The sequence below is a fragment of the Thunnus maccoyii genome, chromosome 15 (genome assembly GCF_910596095.1).
Source record: "Thunnus maccoyii chromosome 15, fThuMac1.1, whole genome shotgun sequence".
Taxonomy (NCBI): Eukaryota; Metazoa; Chordata; class Actinopteri; order Scombriformes; family Scombridae; genus Thunnus; species Thunnus maccoyii.
The window spans coordinates 16,576,647-16,602,328 of NC_056547.1; the positions used below are offsets into that span (position 1 = coordinate 16,576,647).

The window sequence follows — 25,682 nt, forward strand, 5'->3', positions numbered from 1 at the left end:
AGCATGAAGTCATGTGAGAGTTGAGCTACTCGTCAGGCTGATACAAATATAAACTGTGTCTAATGTTTTTCCTATCAGTTTGGTTTATAATGGTTATTTTCACCATTATCATTATTTATATGACATTGAAAAACGTGGAAACTAAACCACTGGATTGTTCACAAGTACCCTCTACAGAGATGTTTTCTGTCTGTCTGTGTGCCTGCAGGCCGTAGAGAGTATCAGAGCGGTGGTAGCACTGTGTGATTCAGCTGATGAGGAGCTACGCCACGTCGCCATAGAAACCCTGCTCACATTTGGTGAGTAGCAGATTTATGGAAATCAAACATCGCTCAGCTTTGATGCTCGTCTGCAAATCATCTTTATTTCTGACTTGCATTTCAGACACATTCCTCAATTTACTTCGCACCATAAAATATAAAGTTAGTAAATGATGAATTGTAGAAAGTGTATGCGCACACTGGATTAAAGCTGCCAAAATTTAACTTGATTGAAAAAAATCAATGTGTTGACCTTCATCAGGTAAACGACCAACATGACAAGCTTTAAATCCAGTGTGCAGATACTCTCCGTTCCTTCTTTGAATGATGATTTTTACCACTCTTCACTCACCTTCATCGTGGTTTAAAGCAAAAAATATAAAGACTGCATAGACACCTTTTCAATCTGAGAAATAGTGAGTTATTTGTCATCACTGAAAGCTTCTTGGAGGTGCTGTGCTTCAAGGTAACACTCATATGTGTGTGTGTGTGTGTGTGTTGCAGGTGAGGAGGGGCGGCTGGCGTACGAGCAGCTGGACACGGTGCCGGGAGAAATGATCCGTTTGGGCACGCGGCGAGGCAACGCCGTCACCACTGCCTTCTGAGCCATCGTGCCACTGAAAAACATCCCAGACGACCATCCCAGCCCAGCACTGTCCCTCATCTTAACCCCACCCTGCACACCTCACAGGGCTGCTAATGACTTGATCAGTTTATGGATCTGCTTATTGTTTAAAGGATGTTGGCACAAACTTAAAGATCACCGTCACCACTTTTGATAACTGTTCTTACTGACACTGCCTCCTAAAAGGAACTAACACCAAACAAACTGTCTTAAACATGAAGACACACAACCTATACCCCTCCTGCACACACACACACATATACACACATAAACACACACACACACCTCACCCTTTCCTCCCCCTGCTTTCTGAGCCAGACAGACTGGTCATGTTGGGTTTAACTGGAGAATTTTGAGTGGACACGACGTCGCTGAAAGCTGCTCCAAAGACTTGCAGAAAGTAAAATTTGAGCAATGCATCTTCACCACTTCACACAAGCACAAAATACTTGTACCACTTATTCACTGATCAATTATCATCTTGATTGTGACAGAGTCAGTCATTTCACGCAATATCCTAATTATAATATTTGTATAATCACTGTTTATCTCATGTTTTAGTTTGTGGTTTTTGCATTAAGGTGCATAGAAGATGTTTTCTGGCGCTTTTTTGGAGAATTTGCACTGTTGTAAGGCATGTAAATATGGCATATTTTACACGGCCGGTGTAACGTATGTGGTTGTATTCGAAATGTATATTTAAGTTCTGTTTTCTAGTACTTTCCATTTTTTGGGTTTCAGGGATTCTTGTATGGTTGAAAGGTGTGTGTGTGTGTGTGTTGCGGCAGGACGTTGAGAATGGCCTCTGAGAGAAAGTGAGGTTAAATGGTTAAAGAGCCCGAGTTTAACAGCAGTTTACAGTTCTCAACAGATTTAGACCTCAGTTATCAGTGGAGGAAAAGAACAAACGAGACTCACTTAGCAGTTTTCTTATACTTGCAGTTTAACAAAGTGCAATTTTTTCTGTACATATGTGACTCTTTTGCATCTATCCGACATGACAGATTTGACCATTTGAGCCTTGATATGGTCGAGCAGGCGGGTCGATACACTCTTTTGTAAATTTTTTTTTTTTTTTCCTACCAGGTACGGAGCCAGTCGAGGGCAATAAATTCGGTTTAGAATCGCGTGAGAATGCACTTTCTCAATATATCTGTACAGAGAGGAGGTTCCTTTAGGCTGAGGAGAGGTGTAGCCTGCACATTCATAGTGAGCTCATAGCAGAATTAGAATTGAAGCGTTTATCGTGAGAAGCGGCAGAGTGAAGTGTTCTGTTTTCTTCGGGTCTTCTCTGTTTGGGGAAAACTGACCCGAGGTTAAGCGTCTTAATTCCAACCTGTCTCATCGTAACTGTACTACTGAGTCCGGTGCTAGTGCACGACAACAAAACTCACATTTGTTCACACACCTTATTTATTATTCACTCCTTGTAATTCTAATATTCTCTGGAGTTAAACTGTAATAGTGCAGATGACATTGTTATGTAAATGAATTGTATATTTATGTTCTATTTTTGATCAGGTCTAGTATTTGAAATATTGTTTATCGTTTAAAAAGGCCTCTATGTTATTGCCATGCTTAACTTTAATTGGAGTTTATTTTGGATGAATTAAAGTAGATTAATTATTATTTTGGAGAAGATTAAGATTTGCTGATAGTCTAATAGTATTATAGATTTCTTTTCCCTAAAAAGGTCCCAAACATAATGGGACATTATATATTAGAAATGTTACTTTATTACTTGAGACTTATTGTAACCAAAGGAAGAATTAATTCTTAAAATTGTCTTTTAATAAGAGCTCATAATTCATCAAGGAGAATGTATTTTCAATACAACATTTGCATTTTGGCCAGACTTACCTTTAGAAGCACAACTTAAAAATAAGACAAATCCATAATATATGAATCTTGTTACATTTGGTTCTAACCGCACAGTCAAAATAAAGCCATATTAATTAAAAACAAGTGGTAATATTTTTATGAAATGTATTTTTTTCTTTTGTATTATAATCTGTAAATGTGTGAAGTTGTTACTAAAAGCTAAAGATGGTGTTTTTTTTTCTATACAGCTTTTTGCAAAACATGGTCCATATTTTAAGTAAGTTACTTTTATTTCTTCCATGATGTGAATAGCATTACAGTATTTTTGGTAGAGTATCCAATTTATCATTCAGTGTCTGTTCATTACTTTTGAGTGAGCTACTTTCTTTTTACAAACTTGCAGTTGACCAGTGTTATAAGTTGATTTGTTGGCTGTTCAATTCCTAATCACCACAAAAAGCACAAGTTGTCAAAATGTGCACATCTTTAATTATTTAGAGACTGGTTTTAAGAATAACTTGGTACAATTTGCTGAAATTGAACTTTATTCATATCTGTGGTCGAGAGCTTCAGTACTGATCCATTTAAGTTGCATACTACTCTTCTCCATTGTGGTTAGCAGTATTTCCTCTGCTCATCAAACGTTGCAATAAAGTTTATTTTTGCATAATTAAAATTACAAAGTTGTGAGGCTTTTCTTTTTTTACAGTCTTCAGTCAGTGTCAAGACCAGTGGTTGTCATTTGTGAGCAGTGACTTTGTGGATTTGATTTACATTTGAATATTCAGGGGACAAAAGATTGTCACACATAGTACATTAACAGTACAGACAAGAGTAACATCCTTGTTAACATGCAGGTTAATTGATCACATTATGAATTAAAAACTTATCTGCCTGCTTCTGACTTTTAAATACACAATGAAAAAGTTTCATATATTTACCTTCTTTGATGTTCTGGACACTGACGAAGACTCTTTACCACCCTCCAGTGATTAAATTTATACTGCATCAGTGTTCTCACAGACTTTGTGGTACGTTTCCAAGTGTGTTAGGGCTTCAAGAATCACATATTGAACTTAAATTTTGTGTCAAGATGGTATATTTCCAAATTACAAAGGTTAAACAAAAGAAACAATTTCACTGAATAAAACCATTGGTGGCGTTCATCCACCAAGGCTGCACAATACCCCATTTTTAACAGTAGAAAGATAAATTAAAAACTGTTGGCTGGTAAATGAAAACAGAAAAATCTTAACCTATAAAGCCAACTGACTGAGGTTAACCAAAAAGTATTTGGATAATTGTAATGGTGGTTTAAAATATGTAATTTGATATTTTACTTTTCTAGTAACCGTTTACCACATTATGTTTCAGGGCTCCTGGCCATGTCAGCAAGATATTCTGACATGGCAATTATAGTATTTCAAGCAATAAAAGAAGCTGTATGAAAACGCCTCAATGCTTGCGTCTTTTCCGTGACTTAATAGCAGGTTACACCTGCCAGGTTTAAGGTTGCAACTAGTGGTTATTTTCAATTAAACTGTCAATTATTTTCTTGACAGCCCAGAGATAATCAGTAATCAGAAAAGACTAAAGAAACCAGAAAATATTCACATTTGAGCAGCTGGAAATCAGAATTTTTACATTTGAGATAAAATAACTGGTGGTTGTTTATTGACTAATCAACTAGTTGTTGCATCTCTAGCCAGGTTTGTTTACTAAAAGCAGACTTAGAGTTGCTGCTTATGCAGTCTTTTCCATAATCACCAGCACCTGGAAGCCATTTTCAGAATCAAGTCTGCATGCCAGACAAAGCCAGTTTGTCAAACAAACAGACTCCCATTCAAGATTCATATACCTAAATCTAATTTATATATGAAACCTAAACATAAGTCAAGATTTTTTTTTTTTTTTTTTTAAAAAAGTGTTTATTTTACATTAACCATATGTACACAGCTGTGGCATAACATTGCACAATTTCACAGTGTAAACACTTGAGGGCTGAACATAACGCCATCCTTGGAGCAAAAATGCCTCAATAGACTTCCACAAAACATTTTGACTTCACAGTAGGGACAGCACAGGCGTTGATAGCAAAAGCTAAAAATATTGTAAAAAAGATAGACAGCCCCATCTGTTAAAGGCTTAAAATGCAGTTTGAAGTACATTTTAAAAAGAAAATTATAAGCTAGTTACTCAAATGACGTCTACTTGTTGCTGCCAAAGCACACTGGCTACAATCTGCTGACCTGATTAAGCAGGTCAATGTCCCATGATGTGCCAAGAGTTGTCAGTTAATCCTGCTCTGAGGGTCCCGCTTGTTCATGGTCTGAGGTCTGTTCTTCCTCTGCATCACTCTGACTATAATCAGAGTCTTCTTCCTCACTCTGATGGGCCACTTCACCGTCATTTTCTTCCAACTCATCCTCCTCTTCATGCTCATCCTCCTCCACATCAAGGGCCATCTCCCTCAATTCCTCCAGATTGTCTGGGCTCTTACCAGTCAGCCTCTAAATAAATAAGTTTAAATAGTTGGTTAAAGTTTAACAAGTTGTTCCAGATTGCACTGGTTTTCATGACAGCATCAACACCCTGTATGTGACATTAAAATAAACTCTGGGATAAAGAATTAAAAGGAGTTAGCTCAAGAAAAATGTTTAAAATGAAAGTTTATGCAGATAAGCTTTAATTCAAACCAGGTTCTCTACCATAACAGGAAATGCCTGTGATTAAAATGATAAGTTATTGTGTAAACAAAATGTCACACCAACCAAACATTGTCTCTTTAGTGTGACATAAGAGACGAGCAATGCTGGTGTGCGTACCTCAATCATATCAGCCATGTACTGTACGTGTTGTGCCAGCTCTTGCAGCTCTTCATTGTCACCCTTAAGCTTTGTTATCTGTTCCTCTTTGGCCTCGATGTCTTTGTGTAACTGGTAAAAAACACAAAACACATTAAGCACGACAGAGACCAAGATCAAAAAGGCCAAACGTATAAAAGCAAAGCTGTGGTACAATGGGCAAACTCAGCTGAGATTAAATGAAAGTAAACAGCTTCAAAGCAATGCATCTTAAATACACCACAATCACCCACTGAAGCATTCAGGAAATAAAATGAAAGCTGTTGGGAACAGTGGATTAGGCCCGATTTTTGGATCTGGCAAGTAATCCACAATCAGATTTTATTACAGGCTTGGCACCTTCAGCGTTATTACTTCAAAGTTAAATAAACTGATTTCAATGAGTGTATTCAGGTGCAGAGTTAATTCAAAAATCGAGTGCCAGCTGGACTGAAGCCAATTAAGGTTGACTCAGCCGGTGGGAGCGTGGGAACAGCTCAGTTGACAGCTAAACATTAGCAGTCTCTTAGCGATTAACTCACCTTCTCGTTCTCCTGTAGAACATTGTACAAGGCCTTCCTTCGCTCCTCAGCTACCTCTTTCCAGTAAGTGGAAGGTGGTGTTTCTACAATAGCAGAAATTTAAGGTCAAGGTAAAAATCAAAATGTTTTTGGGGTATACACACACCTCAATCTGGGGCTAGTTAGTGCATTTATTGTGAATCCCTACCTTTGACCATGAGTTCATATGCTTCATTGGACATGCCATCTGTCAAACACTGACTTTCTTCTGTTTGGGTTGATTTGACTTCTGCCTTCACCCTCTTTGGACCTCTGGTTTGTTCTGCGCTCCATTGTTTCCGTTTGGGAATGACCTTTCCTGCCTAAAGAGAGAACACCAGCTTAGAAGTCAGTTTTACATATGACAACTACAGAGATCTTGTTCTGTCATTAACCGAATCAACAACAAGCCAGTGCATACCTTAGCAGACCTTCCCATGTCTTTGTTGACAGCTGAGAGTTGGAGGACCTGCAGTGTTTGCCTGGGGGGGCCCATTGCCTTTTGAGATGGGCTGAAAAAGCTCTGGAAGACATCAAAAACCCCAAAGTTAAAATGTGACCATATGTAGTTTGGAAATCTAAAACATCAGGATGGTAAACAAAAACCAGAAAGCAAAATCCTGCCAGAACAGTGGCATACACCCTTTCCCAAGTGAATCTTTTCAAATCATTTTCAAAGTCTCTATTCACTGAGGCTTAGCATCACTTTTCACACTTTACTTTAGTTACACTGTCACCATGGGAGAGGGCATAAGTGAAGTGGCTTAACAACACTGCCATACGCAACAGGCCTACAGGTGTGGGAATAGGGGCAGGTCCCACATTCAACAGCCGTGGGAAAGTGTTTTTTCTTCAAGGTTCATTACGGAGCAGTTTGTTAAAGTTTGGCTACAGCTTCACAACACTGCCTGTGCATTTCATGCCTACAGAAAAAGGCAATTTGAAGTTGTTAGGGAGACAATGTCTGACACTTTGAAGTACAGACATATAGAAATCAAAACACTTAGTTCTTTGTCTAACCAGGAGCCAGCTGAGCAGCATGTCATACCTAATGAACACAACATTACTCAGACAAATTTAGCGTTTTCTCAGAACCATCGCTCACAATAGTTTCAAACTTCACTTCTCCGAGGAACAGTCAGTCAATACAGAGACAGTTACAGTCTCCTGCCACTCAGTACAATACTAGGAGAATAATCTCCTTTCATTGCTGTAGTCATTTAACACCAATCTACTCCAATAAGATTTTTCAGACACATTTTGACTTCGTAGGAAGAGCACAGGTGTTACTAATATTAATGATGGCTTATTATATTCAGGTGTCCCAGTAAGACAGCATGCACATAATTTATTTCAATTATTTACATCTGTACTCTTCCGTCTGTGACATGCCAAAATGTCATCTGTGAAAAAGGCCTATTCCAGTTCAAACTACCAATTAATGTTTGGAATTTGAATTAATGCACGTGCATTTTGCTTTTCTCTCATTTTATTGTATCATATCTTCTACTGCACTTATGCATTTCAAGTTATGTTTGTTGATGTGGTGTCCCTGTAATTCCCCTTCCCATTGTCCTTTGTGTTTTTTTAAACGCCATGTCGTGAAACCAAAGGATAATTTTTCAGTGTGGACAATACAGTGTCTTCCAGTTCCTGGAATAAATATCCAGTCTATGCACAGTCTCATTTCTGCCATCTATATTGCGAGTTATTTACAAGACAAATAAAACCGAAACAAAAACGTTTTTACAGTGAATAATGGACTCCTGACAGACACGGAAGAGTTAAAAATCTCCCCAGTCTCACCTACAGACACTGAGATCCAGCTGTTAATAACACGTCAGAAGGGCCCGTGTGATGATACATCCATCAGCAGTTATATATTGTATTAATATTCTACTTGTGTATTACCGTGAGCCCTGAACTTTAACTGTTACAATACATTTGGTGACATTAATTTCAAGAAAGACAGATTTCTAAGAGAGAATTTATCAACGTTACTCACCTTTATATTCTCATTAGACCTCTGCTGGTTGTGGCTTAGCTTTCCACTCATTTTCTTCCAAAGACCTGATAAGGAAATTATTAACTTAAAGTTAGCACACACTTTTTAAAAAGTAAACAGGATCTTTTGCTGTGACACATTTGTGAAAGTCTGCTATTGATTGTTTACCGTATAAACATAAATACGAACTCATTAGCTTGTTAAAATACAAGTTTACAGGGCGGCCTCGTCTGTAGAAAAACGGCCAACTGACGCAGCTAAAACAAGCTCTGCTAACGCTAATAGACAGTTAGCTGTTGTTATAAATAGTTAAAGAGCAGCAGATGTAGTGAGAATTAAAGTGAGACATTTTTAAAGTAGATAAACGTTAAATCAACTTACTATTGATGAGAAGTAACCTCGTTGTTGTGGCGGAAGCCTTTCTTTCTTCTGTAGATCTCGCGCCAGGGGCTTAAATACGCCCATTCAGTCACGTGGTAAAGACGTTTTTTTTAGAACCTTTATTGAAACGTGACAACAATTCTTTATAAACATAAATGCACAGTACAATATTAAACACTTCTTTTCAGACAATAGACAGGCATCATATAACAATCACATATAAAACAAAGGGTAATAAAAGTAAATAAAATAAAATAAAACTAAGTAAAAAAGAGGAGTCCTAGAGCTTCTCTGCAAGTTTAAGATTCAAAACATTCTTCTTCTACATTCATTTCAGTGATAAAAAATAATGGCACAGCTCCTTGTGAAATATGTAGAAATTCGGTTGTGTTTCGGGAATCTATTCCTATGTAAAAATTATTTTCCAAGAATGATAATTATGTTAGTTGCTAAGTCATGTGTTCCATCTTTCATAAACATACCAAAAAAATCACATTTTCTTCAATTCAGAGAAAATGTCAACTTTAGGTAATAACCAGTGGTGAAAATCTTCCCAAAAGGCCTTGGCTAATTTATATTCATAAGATAAATGTTCTGTTGTTTCAGTGAATTCATCAAAAAAATTAACAGTTGTTGAGATTTGAGACAGTTGAGATTTTAGTGCTGTTGTTATTTTTGTTTGTTTTTTCAATTGAAACTTTATTGATCATAATATTCCATTTCATCACAGTCCATTCAATTGAAATTATAATCAAGTCTTGCAATAGGAAATACAAAATAGACAGACAATGACAATATAATAATAATAACATTAAAAGTGCAGTAAATAGATTTATTAAAATAAAATAAAGGCAATTCTATATGATTCCAAAAATGTAATTATAATAATCAATTATACATATACTCTTTTTGTTTTGAAGAGATTTTAGAGAGTTCAAACAGAGAGGAATAAAGGTTGTAATGAAAAAAGAAATAAATAGTTAAATAAATATCTTATAAAGATTACAGTGGTTATATGTTTAACAGCTTTTTATTAGTACATTCAGATACTGAAGAGATGTATTGTTTGATATGGACAGTCAGCTCTGAGAAGTTTGGCTTTTTGCTTGAGAATTTGGATTTGTGAATATAACATTTGGTCAGAATACTAAGCAAATTAATCATTAGACCTGCAAACAGAGATTCCTGTTATATTCAATGAATCCAAACATATATGATCAGCTATAAATTGTGACTTTTTTTGTACGTGGGCAAGGCCAAAATAAATGTGCCAGCGTTTCTCTAAGTTCCCAACAAAAGGTACAACTTACATCAATGTCTTTCTTGAGTCTCTGCAGATAATAATTAGTTGGATAAACCCTGTGAAGTATTTTAAAGGATATCTCTTTGACTTTGTTAGTCAAAAAAAAATTAAGCAGCAATACATAAACTCTTTCACAAAAAATATCTCCAATAAATGTGGACCAGTATGATAAGGCAGAGGGTTCCTATGGCAATCATTATGAGAGTACTTATGATGTCTTGTTGAAAAAGTTGCCAGATTGCGTTACTTTTTGTCTAAGTTTGCCACGAGAAACAAGTTTTCCCAACAGTTGTTTCAGTTGCATCTAACAGTATGGGCTGATTGCTGTTTCCCTTAAAACCTTTAAAAATTGAAATAAAATCTGAGGGGACAACATCAAAGACAACTGAAAAATCCTTTGGTGAAACAGGGATTCAACACAATTATAGAGTTAACCATGTTGGTTGAATAAGTGACTTTACAATAAAATATCATTACTAAACCACTGGTGAAAGAAAAGAGATTTTTTTTTTTTTAATTAAATTAAAGATCCCCTCCACATATGTTTTAAAGGACCAGTGTGTAGGATTTAGTGGCATCTAGCGTGTAGGAGAACCAACGGTGGCCCGTGAAACTTGCAAAAACTTGTGAAAGGCCCTCTCTAAAGCCAGTGTTTAGTTGTCCGTCCTGAGCTGTAGATATACAGGGCTCATTCTAAGGTAATGAAAACACAACGATTCTTATTTTCAGGTGATTATACACTAATTAAAACATACTTATGAATATTATGTTCTATTTCTGCCAAGTCCGTTCCAATAGATGCCACTAAATCCTACACACTGGACCTTTAAGATGTATATAAAATACTATATAAATCATAAAATACTACCTTTGAATAATTTGCGTCTGATATGGTTTTCCCACAAAAAAAGTTAAATTAACTTGTTGAAATCCTTAAAATTACATCTCTGCCTTCTCCCTCACTAAAAATTCCTCAATCTATAAATATGTGAATATTTTTTCATTTCAAAAGTTTAACTGCTGGGCACAAAATGTCTCCTACTTCACTGTAAAGTCCATTGTTCAGTGTTTGAGCGCTGGAGGATTCAAGTTTCCACAACACACTTATGTAAATCGCAGGCCCACCACTTAAAATTATATTTTCAATGAGCTCAGAGAAACTTTCCCCTTTTAGCAGATAAATATGAAAACAGCCTTCTAGTGTCAAACTCTGCACAGTGAAGCTCAAACATCCAACTGTCGGAACAAGAATAAAAACACATTTATTTGAGTGGAGGAGGACTTTAAACACCATGCCAGTTACCATTTGCTGTTGTTTTTCTTCCTCGCTGCGGTCACGTGACAACATACGTCACATCTTTGTAGTTGTCTGCGCAGCCATTTTGGGGAGGCTTGTGGATCGACGAGCTTGTGTTTGTGTGCCGTTATTAGCTGAAAAAAACACACACACAAAGAAACCAAACGGAAAAAACGTTGGACGACTCGCCGTTAAATATGGGCCCGCCGGGAGACACGACACGCCACACGTCGACTGAAAGAACGGAGGATTTCAGCTGGATTGTCGATTTATCTTGACATGGCATGCAGCAGGGCGAGCCGGAGGTTGTGACGACTGAAGAAAAGAAGAGAGAAAGAAAACAAGCGCAGCAAAACACCTCGAAACTTCAGACGTGCGGAAAAAAAGGGGGCAGATTTTGTTAAGCTAACGTTTCTTTTGGCCGTTGGTTGTGCTGTTGATTCCCTGGCTGATTTTTGTCGATGAAGTTGTTGACAAGACACGACTGGAGCAAATAATAACCAAGCTAAAAATGCTGAGCACAAGCAAAACCAGTTAAGTCAGTCAACCCCTGCAGGTCTCTTGACTCTTACAGCACTGGCAGTCATATTGAGCCAGGCGAGAAAATGTAAACGCGTGGAAAGATGACTGTACGCTAGCTAGCCAACCACACACAGGCCTCAATTAAGCCAATCAGTCAAAAGATAAGATGTAGCTATATCGTCGGTTCACTACTAGTTAGTGTCGGGAAGTGAATGCCTAGATTAGCTTGCTAGCTAGCTCACCTTAGCTAGTGTGCTAAAAATACGCCCGCATCATGACTATCAGCAGTGGCAGCACCGCAGGCCGTGGGCCAAATGAGTGGCAGTAAAAGTCAAGGAAATGTCAAGTTACTTTCGCAGTAGTCTTCGATGTTACCCGGTGCCAATATCTCCTGGCATCTGTATTTATCTGCCATGTTCGTCTGTATCCCCAATCTGTCTGTAACACGCACATAACGCAGTCTCGACCGAGAAAACAAACACAAAACGACAGCCATGGATGAGGGACTTTGAAATGACCCAATTAATAGAATATTTGTCTGCTTGCTAGTCTCTGTAGTCCTCAATTTCACTAGCAAAAATATATATCGCAGATATGGGTTTTTTATGGTAGCAGCCGCTTCTGTTAATTTCAGTAACATTTACAGAAGAAAAGTCAGTCAAATTTGAGTTGCTCTTTCATTTAAATCTCCGTTGTAATCCCGTGTCGATGGCAGGTTGAAAAACAAGCTCATTCGGCTTTAAAGTCATGTCTTAAAACATGGATTTTTGAACAAGTAATAAGGAGATGTAGTCTTAGCTTGTTGATCATTCCCCTCCTCAACACTGCCCTTTTTACAAAAAAAATAAAATGACTTAGTTTTCTTTTTGATTTGCTGACCTTTTCAGTTGGTAGTTAGTGGGTATTTCACAGATCTATAGTTGTTTGATGCGTTGTTTCTGCAAAGGGTAGCTAGCTCCATCCTTTATCCAACGTATAAATACAAAAGTAGAGTGTAGACAAAATATTCTGCACAAGAGAAGACGCTACCATCAAAATCTAACCATGGGGGACCCAACTTCACGAAGAAATCAAACAAGAAATCGACTTCGAGCTCAACTGCGGAAGAAAAGGGAATCTTTGGCTGATCAGTTTGACTTCAAGATTTATATAGCCTTCGTTTTCAAAGAAAAGGTTTGTCAGCATAACGAAGAATTTAGAAATTCCTTACATGATCTTAAAATGCATCAGTCCCATGGCAGCCAGTGTCCTAGAAAAACGTGCGCCTCATTACATGACCAAACCAAAATGATTAAATATTTGTCTTTGCCTGTTTTTTTTGTCTTTACAGAAGAAGAAGTCTGCACTTTTTGAGGTAGCTGAAGTGGTGCCAGTGATGACCAACAACTATGAAGAAAACATCCTACGAGGTGTGCGGGATTCCAGCTACTCTTTAGAGAGTTCAATAGAACTCCTGCAAAAAGACGTTGTGCAACTACACGCCCCCCGATACCAGTCGATGCGAAGGGTAAGTCAGCGAACCATCTTAGGAGCGGGGATGGTTTGAAGAAGACAACATCTTGTTAACATGTGTTAATACATTGTTCTTTTCCCGCAGGATGTGATAGGCTGCACACAGGAGATGGACTTCATCCTTTGGCCACGCAACGATATTGAGAAGATTGTCTGTCTGCTGTTCTCCAGATGGAAGGGGGCCGATGACGAACCCTTTAGGCCTGTTCAGGTCAGAGCTTGACACCTTCTCAGATCCCTCAAGCTGTAAACGTTTGAAGGCTGTTATTGTAACTGAATGCTCTGTCTTTTTTTATAACTGGATGTACCAAAATGGACTTCTTAGCTCATAAGTCTATCATCTGATTCACAGGCCAAGTTTGAATTTCATCATGGAGACTACGAGAAGCAGTGCTTGCATGCTTTGGGTCGTAAAGACAAGGCTGGAATGGTCATGAACAACCCAACTCAGTCTGTATTTCTCTTCATGGATAGACAGCACTTACAGGTAAGTCAGTATAGTGGAGAAAATACAGCATTACAGTTGTGAAAAGCTTTCAAAGATGGCACCACCAGCAGCTGCTTTATACAGCCTCCAAACACACTTTCTACGAATGTTCTCCGTCTTAATCTTTTACAGACTCCTAAAACCAAGGCCACAGTTTTCAAGTTGTGCAGCCTCTGCCTGTACTTGCCCCAGGACCAGCTGACCTGCTGGGGTGTGGGAGACATCGAGGATCACCTCCGACCATACATGCCTGATTAAGGCCTCCTGCTCCATCCAGCCACATAGGGAAAAGCCCTTCCCCACCCTCCTGCCTAAGCCTTCAGAAGCAAATTGATGTACTCATCTCCACCAGTTTCCTTTTAAAAAAAAAAAAAAAAAGATTTGAACTTGTGCTTGGATCTCTCCTTTTTTGTTAACTACTCGTTCTCCCCTCCCTGACCTGAAGCTGATTCAGTTCCCATCCTTGTTTTCCCTCACGCTCCCAATGTTCCTCCTCTTCTCTCTGCCATTTTTGGATTGGTTCCCCAGTTGTTGTTTTTTTTTTTTGTTTTTTTTTTTAAATTTCACTCCCTCTTCATTCCCTTCTACTCACTCATCCAGTTTTGTTTATTTGAACCTGCACGAACATTGATTTTGAGTGGTTGGTTGTTCTCTTGGAGCCGCACTGTCAACAGCACCGGTCATTGAAGGAACTCTTTATGTTGCATCAAAAACAGGAACAAACAATACACAGGTCTTCACGGTGGTTCTCAGATGGACGTGTTTTATATCCTTGTTGTCATAAGAAAGGATTGTTAAAGCTTGTAATGTCAATGGGGTTTCTAGAACAACTTGACGCAATCTTTTGACCAAGGACAGGTGTGAATAGGTGTTAAAACACCCGTGTAAGCAAAGATAACAAGATGAACAATGTTTGTCAAATCATATGGTGTAGGTATTGCTTCTTATAAACCGCCTTAGTTTTTTGCTGGACTTTTAAAGAAATGTTTTGGTGTCATTTGCTTTCCTCTGAAAAATGCTAGGCAGGCCTTTGCTAAAACCTTGAGTGACTTGAAAGGCATTGTACACAAAGTTGAGACATGTTGGTTAGATGTTGAAGGTCATTGTCACCGTTCAAGCCGTTCATGCACTATTCATTTAAGCTACTGAAATCTGATGTTTTATGTTTTTGTTTTATTTGGGATGTGGGTTGGTGAGAAACTGAAATGGTGACAGACTTTTGTTTAAACTTAACGTACCTAACACAAGTTGCTGAAGCTAACTGATTTTTATTTTTTGTTTTTGTTTAATTTGACCTACTAAAATTAAGATAATTTGCTGCCATGCTCATCAAATTAAAATTGGGTTTTGCAGGCTTGCTTGTCAAAGAATATGAAGTACATAGTACAGATAATTTGTTGATTCAGTGTGTTCAGTTGAAAGGGTATAAGGCGTGTAACTTCTGGGTTTTTTCTGTTGATGATTCTCAAATCAATACTGCTGAGCATATCCCAATACAGTGCAAATTCTGAAAGCAGAACTCTTGTCCATTTGTTTTATTGCATGTGCATGAATCATTGATATGATGAGGTCAAGGTTGACTCTGGCCATACAGCGATTAGTTTCTCTATAACTGTCATATGTGACCGCGGTAACAAACATCACTAAGTAACCAGCTATGCGCAGGATTTGTAGCACTGTAAACGACATTTTACACACAGTCAAACTATTTACAGGCAGAGGTTAATATACATCTTAAGTGTCCATTGTTACAGTACAGTGACATGATCATGTGATCTACAGACAGGCACAGAGTGGAGACAGTTTAGCTGCTACCGAGGTGTTTGGTGTGTCTTCCTTGTGCTAAGAGCTTCCCTGTGGCCTTGTTGGTGAGGTCCACGGTGGCAAATGCCAACGTCCGTCCTTGCTTCAGAACTTGAGCGGTGATGAGTACGTCCTCTCCAATCTTGGCAGCATTCATGTATCTGTAAGATAGTCACATGTTTTCTAAATCAGCCGTAGTTCGGAGGTTAATCTTCAATCTGGCTGGGTTGAGATAATAGTGTGGAGATAAATTCATCTTAATTTTAAAGCAAGATATGACACATTCTCAAGGTTTCTGGTCATGAAAACCTGAACATATAATGATAATGAACATCAAGTTTTGTTTTCTTAAGTCTGGACATTTAGGAGAATTTCTGAACACAGGTTAACAATTAAAATTGAAAATACACAATGAAAATCTTGCACATGTTTACATTTGGCCACTTTTAGGCCAATAATCAATTTTTTTAAAGATGTATTCATTTTTTCTTCTGTTCTTTTTCTTCAAAATAATTATATTCCTGACAGTGTGGGAAAACTTGGAAATAGCATTTAAACATTCATGTTAGGAAGTAAAATGTTCAGAAAAAATAACAATAAATTGAAAAAAAAAAAACCAACATAAATTCCAGATAAAAACAACTTACAGACTTTCTTTCAGCTGACCTCTCTATTTCTAAAATCCAAGCAACAGCCCTGTCTGAAATATTTTAGAAAGTTGAAAAATATTCAACCTTTAGAAATTTTAGTGATTTAATGACACCTTTTTATAACTTGAAAGTAAAATTACAGGAATAATTTGGGTTGAAATAATTCATAAAATGAGTGTGGTTAATCTAAGTGCTTGCTGTGAATCTCAGATCAATGTCTCAACCGCAAGGTTCCCACACCCTCTTAAACATCAAATTCAAGAACTTTCCAGGCCCAATTCCCTCAAATTCAAGGACTCAACACGGCATAGTGTGATACACGGACCAAGGTTAATTACTCTTACAACAGACTTTTTATAATGAAAACTAGCAGGCTTTACAGAAGCTCACAGACTATGTGGTCTCTGGCCTTCAAACACAGCACAGCTAAAGAATTTTCTATTTTCTGCACAAAATATATACATTCAAGCTCTTTCAATGACCCAAGTCTATTTATGTGTGCTTTCAAAAACTTTCAAGGCCTAGATTTTTTTTCTCAAAAATTCACAAACTTTCAAGGATTTCATGGATCCGTGGGAACCCAGCAACCATCTGTGGTTAATTTCCCACATTTCACGTTACAACCATTGCAATTTGTGATGTACATTTCTACATTTAAGAGCTCAAATGTCCATTATTATTACATATGTTGATCTACAGCTGATGCAGGGTTTTCGGGGACCAGAGCGGAATAAATCTGAGGGTTTTAAAAAAGGTTTTAAAAGGTTCATGGACTCACGTTATGTTCATGTCCACACTGACCCCCGGTGCTCCCCTGTCACTGTACATGATTGCCACGGTGGAGATGACGTCGACCAGGGTGGCTGTCAGCCCGCCGTGCAGCGTCCCAAACCGGTTAGTGTGCTCCTCTTCCACCTTCATCTCACACACCACCTTCCCCGGGCTGGCAGACAAAATGTCCACCTGAGAAAACACGTAATTATCTGTCACAGTGCGAAGATATGTTTATGCAAAGCAGATATGCGCTGCATTTGTTGAAAAACAACAGAGTTACGGAGTGTTACCCATTCACAGAGAAAAAAAAATCTTGAAATGTGACGGAGTATGTTTTGGTTTTTTACCTTGTTCAGGACTCTGTCGAAGCCTGGGCTATCTACCATTGCTCTCATTACTTGTTTTATCGAGTTTAAAGACAACGAAACCATATTTAACTCTTATAAGCACGGCGGCCAATGTCAAAAGTATGTTTACTTCTCACCGGAAATAGTTGCGTTTGAAAAAATCGTCCGGGTGCAACTAGCCGAAATAGCTGAGCTGCGTATCAACCAGATTTGTTCATTAGAAAGCAAACAGCTCCGCGATAATGGCGACATATGGTGATATTCATTAATACTTATATATTGTGTATAATTGTAGATATGTTGAGTTTTAATAATGCGCAGTTAGCTGTTCTGTTGGATTTTATAAAGTTCACCCGGAAGCCTTTCACTGGTACACCTCAGATAACTTGCAAAGAGCGAAAACCATGGATGTATGAAGGAAAAAAACATGACACACGTTTGCATTTAATGTCCATTTTTTTAAGTGTGGTTCTACGATTTGAACAAGTGGATAAATAAAATGGCTGACACATCCGACTCGGACAAACCGTCAGTTTCTAATGTGGAAGAAAACAGAACTCGTCTCTGCGATGAGTTTGCTGCTGTAGCGGGAACTGACAGCGCTGTGGCTCAGTGCTACCTGGCAGAAAATGACTGGGAGATGGAGGTACAGTATCTACACCATAAAACACCTCTGAAATGTGACATTAACTGGAGATTAAACATTACAGGTGGTGGCCAATATGTGCAATATTTTAATGCTGCTGCAGGTGATTTTGCTGATTGGGTGTCAGCCTCTCTGGCTAACAAAAGTGCTAAAAAAAAACAAACTACTATGGCCTTTGGATGAAGTAAATATCTTCATGCAGTTGGCCAACTATGGAATGAGGTTGAATAGACCCTCATTTATTTAACAGTGTGGTAAGCAAATATAATAATTATTCCCACCACTTTCAGAGAGCTTTGAACTCATTCTTCGAGGCAGACATGGAGAAAGTATTTGAAGTAGAAGATTCTCCAGAGAGAGAGACTGGACCCCCAACCAAGAAACAGAAGGTTGAAGAAAAACCTCGAGATTGGTAGGTGTGCTGTCTTCCATTTTGCTGTCTACGTTATTGTGCAATGACATAATAATAATAATAATAACTTTATTTATATAGCACCTTTAAAAACAGAGTTTACAAAGTGCTTTGACAGACAGAACAAAAGCAGGATGCTCAATAAAAAGCAATAAAACAACAGAAGGCCAAACAGTAAGGCCATATCAAAACAATAACAAGACAAAGTTAAGACAAGAAGATACAGTAGAAAGAAGAAAAAGATTTAAAAAAAAAAAAAAAAAAGATGGTAAAAAGACAACATCACATAAAAGCAAGTCTATAAAAATGAGTATTAAGAAGTGATTTAAAAGAAGTCACTGATTCTGCAAGCTTCATCCCCTCAGGCAGGTTTTAAATCCAAGGGGCCCTGATGGTAAGAGCACGTTCACCTTAGATTTAAGCCTCGGGGGGCCCATCTGAGGATGTAAGGCTGGTTCATATGGGGTCAACATATTTGTTATGTAGCTTGGAGCCAGACACAATCATGCTCTAAAAGTGATCAGTAAAATCTTAAAATTAATTCTAAATCGAACAGGATCGGGGTGACGTGATGTCGTCTGTTAAAACCAGTAACAAGCAGAGATGCTGCATTCTGAACTAGTTGGAGGCAAGAGAGTGACTTTTGGTTTATGCCAGAAAGGAGGGAGCTACATTAGTCAAGTCTTGAGAAGATTAGTGTGTGAATATAGCCAGCTAACTATAATTCTGAATTAACAGTTTCTGAAAATGTTGCAGCATAGATTTGACTGAAGACAGTCCCGCATCCACACGCAAACCCTCAGAGGAAGATGACGACAAACTGTCACTGATCTCCTGGAATGTGGATGGACTCGATACAGACAACCTTGCAGAACGTGCCAGAGGCCTTTGTTCCTTCTTAGTCTTGTAAGCCTGTGTTTATACATCGTAACTCTTTGTAGGCATCATTTGATATTGTATTTAGCAATCAGGTCTTCTTGGTGAAACTCTGCTGACAGAGCTCAGAGTGTGTGACTCAGCTAGAGATGCTGTGTGTAGCTTAAGGGTGGTTCAAGCCTGTTAGGTTTCATCCCCCCAAGTTATCTGATGGATCAGAAAGACAGTGACTCTTCTTTACATGTAGATACACTCCTGATGTGGTGTTCCTGCAGGAGCTCATTCCACCTTATGTCCAGTACTTGAAGAAACGGGCTGTCAGTTACTTGATCATTGAAGGTAAAGTTCAGAGATGTGTGTATTTTCACTGCAAATTTGTCTGCATTTGTCCTTCTAAACTCCATAGTTATCATCCAATGGTCTTTGTTGGTACATAGTTTCGCCTCACACCTGTATTATACAGGAGTTTAGCAGTTTAAACTACAGTCTCTCTTTACTTGGAATGACCAGGTGGTGAAGACGGTTACTTCACTGGGATGATGCTGAAGAAGTCACGAGTCAAACTGGTGGAGAGCGAGATAGTCACTTACCCCACCACTCAAATGATGAGGAATCTGCTTGTAGCTCAGGTTGGTGCACACACAGACAATTGTTCAAATAATCTAAATCATTGTACTTGAATTCATAACTCGTTGTGATGTTGCTTCTTTGCAAATCAGGTGAATTTCAAAGGCCAGAAGTTGTGTCTGATGACGTCCCACCTCGAAAGTTGTAGGGGCCACGCAGAAGAGCGGATGAAGCAGCTGCGAGTGGTGATGCAGAGGATGAAGGACGCACCTGACGATGTCACCGTCCTGTTCGGAGGGGACACAAACCTGAGGGACACAGAGGTCAGTCATCGGTCTTTCTCACGCAGTGTTGTCCATACATGTAATCGCAAATGTATCTCTTAACTAACACATGGCCCGGCTCTGTTTCAGGTGGCAAAGGTGGGCCTTCCCTCCAGTGTCTGTGATGTCTGGGAGCGGCTGGGCAAGCAGGAGCACTGTCGCTACACATGGGACACCAAAGCCAACAGCAACAAGACTGTTCCCTACGTCAGCCGCTGCCGCTTTGACCGCATCTACCTCCGCCCGGCAACCAAGGATGGAGTCCCACGTCAGGCCCCTGATCACATGGCCTTGGTGGGGCTGGAGAAGCTGGACTGTGGCCGCTACACTAGTGATCACTGGGGGATCTACTGTAGCTTCTCTGCCGGGTAGAGAGGCACAAAACAAGCTGAAATACAAAACTTTTGTTTAGATAAGCTGGTCTAGTTTGCTTTGTGTGTTTTACAGTGCCTGTAGAAACACCAGTGTTGGTTCCAGACCTCAATAATGCTTTCTCTGTGAAAGATAATGTTCTGACCTGATCTAAAGGTTGGTTGCCTGTAAATTTATCATCTTTATTAGTTTTATTCTCCAGTGTGTTCTGGATGGAGTCTCTGCTCAAGCTTTTTTTTCTGCACATAAGAAAAGAGAAATAAATAAAACCACCTATAAATGTTAAGATACTGAAGTTGGCAATGTTCTGAAATTGATTTTATAGTGTTTTTGTTTGCAGTAAAAAACTTCTTCAAAATAAATACAGCTGTTATATTATAGGAATGAATGTGTTTGTTTTTTGCAATTATTGCAGCTTTACTGTACTAAAACATATACAGACGACTATGCTGGTGAAGTGGATGTAGTGTCGCCATATGGCCACAAGAGAGCACTAGAGAGACAAACTTACAATGTTGAAAAAAGGAACATTTACAGTATCTACATAGGCAATACTTTAATGAAAGAAAATGTAAAAGATTAACAGATAAAGAATGAGTGTTGATAAGATAGAAAATCTAAGATAATACTGAAAAAGCAAAGAAACCAGAGTCTGAATGATGACTCCAAATTCAAGCTATTGTGGATGAATGAATAAAAACACTGGCAGCTCACTATTATTTAATCTATTAGTCCATAAAGTAAATGACATAAAGTCTCAGAGGAAAGAAAAACAACCAAAAGCAAGTTGAAATTGGGTTGATGTAACCCACTGACACATTTATAACCCTTCACACAGTTCAACTAATCATTCATTTTTGTTGTTTTTTAATCTTCCAGCTATCCTTGATTTTTAGTGACATTACTATAACTACACTAATTGGCCTTTTTCACAGCTGACATATTGACCTGTCATAGCAGGAAAGCACAGGTGTAATTAGTACTGTTAAGCCTTTATTAATATAATCAGTTACACTTGTGGTTTTCCTGCTATGACATGTTCACAGTTCTGCTGTGAAAAAGGCCTATTAGCACGATGCTGCATGTAGATTTACTAGCAGCTATAATCTTAAACATTCTTCCTTATGACTGTGTCGCTGTAGGCCTCAGTTCCACCCCAAACCAGATGTAACCTCCTCCTCCTCACACTCCCCCGCCAACGCACTGTCAAGACGTCTCCCTCGCCTCGCTCAGTAAGGCACCCTTCAAAACTGAGTGTGTTTTCATGTTTACTCAGTGCCGTTTTTTTTATTTTTTTAAAGCACAGTCTGAGGAAGAGCTGACCTTAGGAGAGGACACAGATGTGACTTTTCCCTGGGAGCAGGCGTCATCAGAACAGGCCTCCCTGCTTTGTTTGTCCCCCCTGCTCCCTGCTTCCTGATCAGCAAGGGCACATGAACTGAGTCTGAGAATGAGCTTTCTCTTTTTCTGATTCATGCCACATCCAAATTTAAGCTACAGTATGGTGACACACATCTCTGATTTTCTGATTATTCTGTTGTTTTGGACTGAGCCTTTAATATTTCATGGGTTTGGGTCTATTAAATGTTAGAAAAGGTGAAAATGCCCATTAATGTTACAACAAATGTATTTTGTCCAACTAAAAGTTTAAAACCTAAAGATATTAAGTTTACTATCACATTCAACAAAGAAAAGTAGCAAATACTAACATTTGACAAGCTGGAACCAGGAAAATTTTTGGTATTTTTACATGAAAAATGACAAATTAATCAGGATCATCAAAGTGGTTGCAGAATGTTTTTCTTTCTTTGTTTCAGCTCTAGTTTTTCAGTTCAGTTTAAGTGGTAGACATTTAGTGTTGATAGATATTGTGATGCAATTAACTACATAAAGACATAAAAACAGATTAAGGTCAGCATCCTTGTGACCGAGGGATCAGAGGATACAAATTAATCTCAGCATCAAGCCAGAGCAGAGTGGATATCACATGCAAGTAAGTGTAAGGGAGACAAAGATAAAAATCTGAAATCTGAAGTTGCTTCCCCTGAAGTCCTCCAGAGAAATACTTCTTTGTCCTATTTGTGTTCTCAGCACTTACAAACTACAGTATGGAGGAGGAGAGCAGCAGCAGGTCATGTACTATAGATGGTACAGATGGAGGCAACAGCTGTCTGGGCGAAGAAAGTGGTCACGTGATGTATCTGAGTGGCCTGAGCAGGGTACCTCTGCCAGAGACCGATCAGCGTCTCCCTCCTTCACAAATCCATAAACATCCGCACCACAAGTTTCCCTCCGGAGGGCTGCATGGACATATTCCAACATCATCTCACTCATACAGTTTTTGTTTCTTTTTTTCTTTTACAATTTCCCTCTTGAGATGTGTTTTTTCAAGCAACCGACAGCCTCACAGATGTATTTTTGGAGTAGCCCTCAGTGAGAAGCAGAGCTTTTCATTTGAGGCCCGTCAAAATGAATGTTCTTGGTTTTGCGTGGACGTATCCGTGTGCCTGGCGGGGGGCGGGGGGAGGGAGGCTCCGGGATGAGGTTTTGTCCTTTGAGGCAGGGTTGGATGATGATGGATCGGACACAGATCTGACCCGAGCCCGGAAGAGATCGGCAGGCTGTGTGAAGAGCAGCAGACAAATTTGTGCTGCGGCTCCTGGTAACAGACGAAGCAATAAAATGCAGGAGAAGTCTGCTCTGTTTGTGTTTTGATTGATAGATTTATGGCCCCTTTTGTTTGTTTTCTTTTTTTCTATTTGGGATGTGTGCAGCTTTTCCACTTGTGTGTGTGTGTGTGTGTGTGTGTGTGTGTGTTTATGTGGTGTGTGGTGAGGGCATAGCACTGCTCACAAGACGGGAAATCTATCTGAGCCATGTCTGACAGACACCGTCCACACAAACACCCACTTCACCCCCCTCTCTGTACAAATAGCTTGTCACAGGCAAGGCAAGGGCAAGCGTAAGTGGTGGCAGCACTGCTCCACTCTATATCACCGCTGCCACATCCATCACTGCTTCACTTCAAAATTGCTGTGACAAAGTGCCCCAGAAGCCAGCATTATTTCTGGCCATACAGTGCTGCTGCTGCTGCATATTTGAGGACTGCCATTTATTTAGAGGTTTGCAAGGGAAACCTTCAGAGCCAGAACATTTTGTCTTGGGTTAGGGATAAAGACAGGTGACATTTAAAGACTTATGCTGGGATTGAGGGTGAGGTTATGATGTAGGGGGGAAAAGGGATTTGATGGCATGTGTGGCAGCTCAACAAAGATTACTAGACAGAGAGTTGCAGTTGGAGCTTTTCAACCCATTTCTCTGGACACATCTGTCGAGACGTGAGAGTTTCCCCTCTGATAGCAGTTAAGTTTAGGCTTTCTATGTTGAAATAACAAGGTTGAGAAAAAGTTTATTGAAGGCAAACAAGGACACAGACACACTCAGTATTACATAATGTCTCCTGAGCTGTAAATTATTAAACAAAGGGAAGAGTGGACTAGATCATTTTGGACGAATATCTATTAGTATCTGCTGGGAGTAAATACTTAAAAATATGTTGATAAAAGCTATATTTATAGTTATAAATTTCTATGTAGAGCTGTCAAGATTAGTCGTTTAAAATTAATTGGAAACTATTTTGATAATTGATTCATCGTTTAAGTCCTTTTTTTCAAGCAACAACACCAAACATTTGATGTCTCCAGGTGCTCAGATGTCAAAATTTGCTGGTTTTTGTGCTAATTTCATTATAGTCAATTGAATATTTTAGTGGTAAAACAAAAAAAAAAAGGACATTTAAAGACATCAGTTTGTGTAGGATACTGTGATGGATATTTTTCAGTTTTCTGTCACCAGATTAGTCAATAATGACAATAATCTTTAGTTGCAGCCCTGTTTGTATATGTGATGAAAAGAGTGTGAGTAAAAAAAATGGACAAAAAATTTTGTAACAAAGTCTGACAGGTTTTATTTTCTCTCTCATAAATAACACTGAACAAGCATCGTACAGCGATAAATATCAATATTTATACACTGTAAAATTCTCTGTATTACAAAATACAGTATATGTGTAATGCACTTGATACAGATGGGGAAGTATTGCATTTCATAGCACCAAACGTGACCCTTTAACTCTTTCACACTGTACTCCTCTATAAGTACCAACAGTTCAAATGTGCAGTTACATCCCAGATTTAGGTCTTGTGTGGGTGTCTATGAAATATACTTCCCTTAGGGATCAGTTGTTGCATAACTATATCTAAGTTAAGTAGAGCCCACCTAGGAAGAACCAAAGCCTTGACTGTAAAACTGCCCGTTTTTCCCACAATCTCAAGTTTTCAAAATTCCAGTTGGGAGGCTAAAATATTATGAAGTGTTTAATTTTTGCATTAAACATGGCATGACGTCCATTTCTTTCCCACTTCTGAGCAGAACAGCTTCACAAATTACACTTGTGTAGTAACGTCGCTGTCAGGTGAAAGTCTTGTGTATTTAACACATTTTCTCATCAGGAGCTGAGAAAAAAAGTCGTACAAAGTGAATAAGTGACTGTAGTGAGTTGATTTCATAAAACAAACTCCTCTCTCTCGACATAAACTTTCAATTCAAGTACGAAACCAGAAAAGTTTGTAGTGTTTAGGTCTGATTTTGAAGATTTTCACATGACAGGAGTGATACTTTGATCGCTAAAACATTAATAAGCAATCAATAGGTTTGGGACTTTCTGAAGAAGTTGCTACAAAAGCAGAACAAGCTGTGCTGATCACAGATGTCAGTGCGTCTCGTGACTTCTCCTCCACGTCACAGGCAGTGCAGAAATGTCCGTCAGAGGCAGCGGGAGGTAAAAGGCAGGTTGAACACTGTTTAACACAAACCTGGGAATGTTGACACTCAAACTTTCAGTGGAATATGGATCAATTAACAACTCTGTTTTTGTCCACTTGTGAAAGAAAAAAATGTCTACAAGTAGATCTTTAATTTAGGCTAAAGATCTTAATCGGTAGGACTTCTGTCATTTTTATTTCTTTTTTGCTTTTGATTTTCAAACATTATTGCTGAATTCAGACAGGAAGGGGCCCTTTCAACCATAATGAAAACATTAAATATGAAAATAAATCTACAGCTTTTCAGATGACTGACAGCGTGGAATGTGTTTGGGCAAATATTAAATCTGGCTCTGGGAAAAAAAAAAAAAAGTACAAAAATGAAAATGAAAAAGAAAAGTTACAAAACAGGCTTTTGAAATAAAGGTGGATATTTCATGTAGGAGCCCTTATTATTCCTCTATCAGACTTTG

The 25,682-nt window shown here is 38.6% G+C and overlaps 5 protein-coding genes across 7 annotated transcripts in view; 3 read left to right on the forward strand and 2 right to left on the reverse strand.

Annotated features, from left to right (window-relative positions):
* The window catches only part of ripor2 (RHO family interacting cell polarization regulator 2), a 65,108-nt gene extending 60,494 nt beyond the window's left edge, over positions 1-4,614 (forward strand). For all 3 annotated transcript variants that reach the window (XM_042434574.1, XM_042434576.1, XM_042434575.1), the window contains exons 21-22: positions 209-299; positions 765-4,614. In XM_042434574.1, coding sequence (XP_042290508.1) covers positions 209-299; positions 765-865 — 192 coding nt within the window. In that variant the 3' untranslated portion in view covers positions 866-4,614. The remainder of the gene's footprint in view (positions 1-208; positions 300-764) is intronic.
* A 119-nt stretch (positions 4,615-4,733) lies between these two features.
* On the reverse strand, positions 4,734-8,602 carry gmnn (geminin DNA replication inhibitor). The gene is made up of 7 exons (XM_042434578.1): positions 8,496-8,602; positions 8,115-8,179; positions 6,531-6,632; positions 6,279-6,432; positions 6,092-6,174; positions 5,532-5,642; positions 4,734-5,216 (listed from the first exon to the last, which is right to left on the reverse strand). Exons 2-7 carry the CDS (start codon positions 8,163-8,165, stop codon positions 5,001-5,003), a joined length of 717 nt encoding a protein of 238 aa, XP_042290512.1. The 5' UTR covers positions 8,166-8,179; positions 8,496-8,602; the 3' UTR covers positions 4,734-5,000.
* Positions 8,603-11,115: 2,513 nt separating this feature from the next.
* c15h6orf62 (chromosome 15 C6orf62 homolog) lies at positions 11,116-15,135 on the forward strand. The gene is made up of 5 exons (XM_042434579.1): positions 11,116-12,790; positions 12,948-13,124; positions 13,215-13,340; positions 13,482-13,616; positions 13,749-15,135. Exons 1-5 carry the CDS (start codon positions 12,662-12,664, stop codon positions 13,872-13,874), a joined length of 693 nt encoding a protein of 230 aa, XP_042290513.1. The 5' UTR covers positions 11,116-12,661; the 3' UTR covers positions 13,875-15,135.
* A 1-nt stretch (position 15,136) lies between these two features.
* Positions 15,137-17,354, reverse strand: acot13 (acyl-CoA thioesterase 13). The gene is made up of 3 exons (XM_042434580.1): positions 17,191-17,354; positions 16,848-17,032; positions 15,137-15,580 (listed from the first exon to the last, which is right to left on the reverse strand). The coding sequence occupies exons 1-3, from the start codon at positions 17,272-17,274 to the stop codon at positions 15,421-15,423; spliced, it is 429 nt and encodes a 142-aa protein (XP_042290514.1). The 5' UTR covers positions 17,275-17,354; the 3' UTR covers positions 15,137-15,420.
* A 196-nt stretch (positions 17,355-17,550) lies between these two features.
* Positions 17,551-20,764, forward strand: tdp2b (tyrosyl-DNA phosphodiesterase 2b). Its single transcript, XM_042434577.1, has 7 exons — positions 17,551-17,836; positions 18,127-18,248; positions 19,005-19,154; positions 19,372-19,463; positions 19,635-19,753; positions 19,844-20,014; positions 20,105-20,764. The coding sequence occupies exons 1-7, from the start codon at positions 17,690-17,692 to the stop codon at positions 20,384-20,386; spliced, it is 1,083 nt and encodes a 360-aa protein (XP_042290511.1). The 5' UTR covers positions 17,551-17,689; the 3' UTR covers positions 20,387-20,764.
* Positions 20,765-25,682: the final 4,918 nt, after the last annotated feature.

Excerpts from the sequence above, each read along its gene's own strand:
- tdp2b (XM_042434577.1), top strand. The coding sequence starts at position 17,690 with ATGGCTGACACATCCGACTCGGACAAACCGTCAGTTTCTAATGTGGAA. Across the intron at positions 18,249-19,004 it reads GAAGAAAAACCTCGAGATTG|CATAGATTTGACTGAAGACA; the intron begins GTAGGTGTGCTG and ends AAAATGTTGCAG. Across the intron at positions 19,754-19,843 it reads GGAATCTGCTTGTAGCTCAG|GTGAATTTCAAAGGCCAGAA; the intron begins GTTGGTGCACAC and ends TTTGCAAATCAG.
- c15h6orf62 (XM_042434579.1), top strand. The coding sequence starts at position 12,662 with ATGGGGGACCCAACTTCACGAAGAAATCAAACAAGAAATCGACTTCGA. Across the intron at positions 12,791-12,947 it reads CCTTCGTTTTCAAAGAAAAG|AAGAAGAAGTCTGCACTTTT; the intron begins GTTTGTCAGCAT and ends TTGTCTTTACAG. Across the intron at positions 13,341-13,481 it reads AACCCTTTAGGCCTGTTCAG|GCCAAGTTTGAATTTCATCA; the intron begins GTCAGAGCTTGA and ends TCTGATTCACAG.
- acot13 (XM_042434580.1), bottom strand. The coding sequence starts at position 17,274 with ATGGTTTCGTTGTCTTTAAACTCGATAAAACAAGTAATGAGAGCAATG. Across the intron at positions 17,033-17,190 it reads TCGACAGAGTCCTGAACAAG|GTGGACATTTTGTCTGCCAG; the intron begins GTAAAAAACCAA and ends GTGTTTTCTCAG. Across the intron at positions 15,581-16,847 it reads AGTGTGGACATGAACATAAC|ATACATGAATGCTGCCAAGA; the intron begins GTGAGTCCATGA and ends ACTATCTTACAG.
- gmnn (XM_042434578.1), bottom strand. The coding sequence starts at position 8,165 with ATGAGTGGAAAGCTAAGCCACAACCAGCAGAGGTCTAATGAGAATATA. Across the intron at positions 6,175-6,278 it reads ATATGAACTCATGGTCAAAG|AAACACCACCTTCCACTTAC; the intron begins GTAGGGATTCAC and ends CTGCTATTGTAG. Across the intron at positions 5,643-6,091 it reads TTCTACAGGAGAACGAGAAG|TTACACAAAGACATCGAGGC; the intron begins GTGAGTTAATCG and ends GTTTTTTACCAG.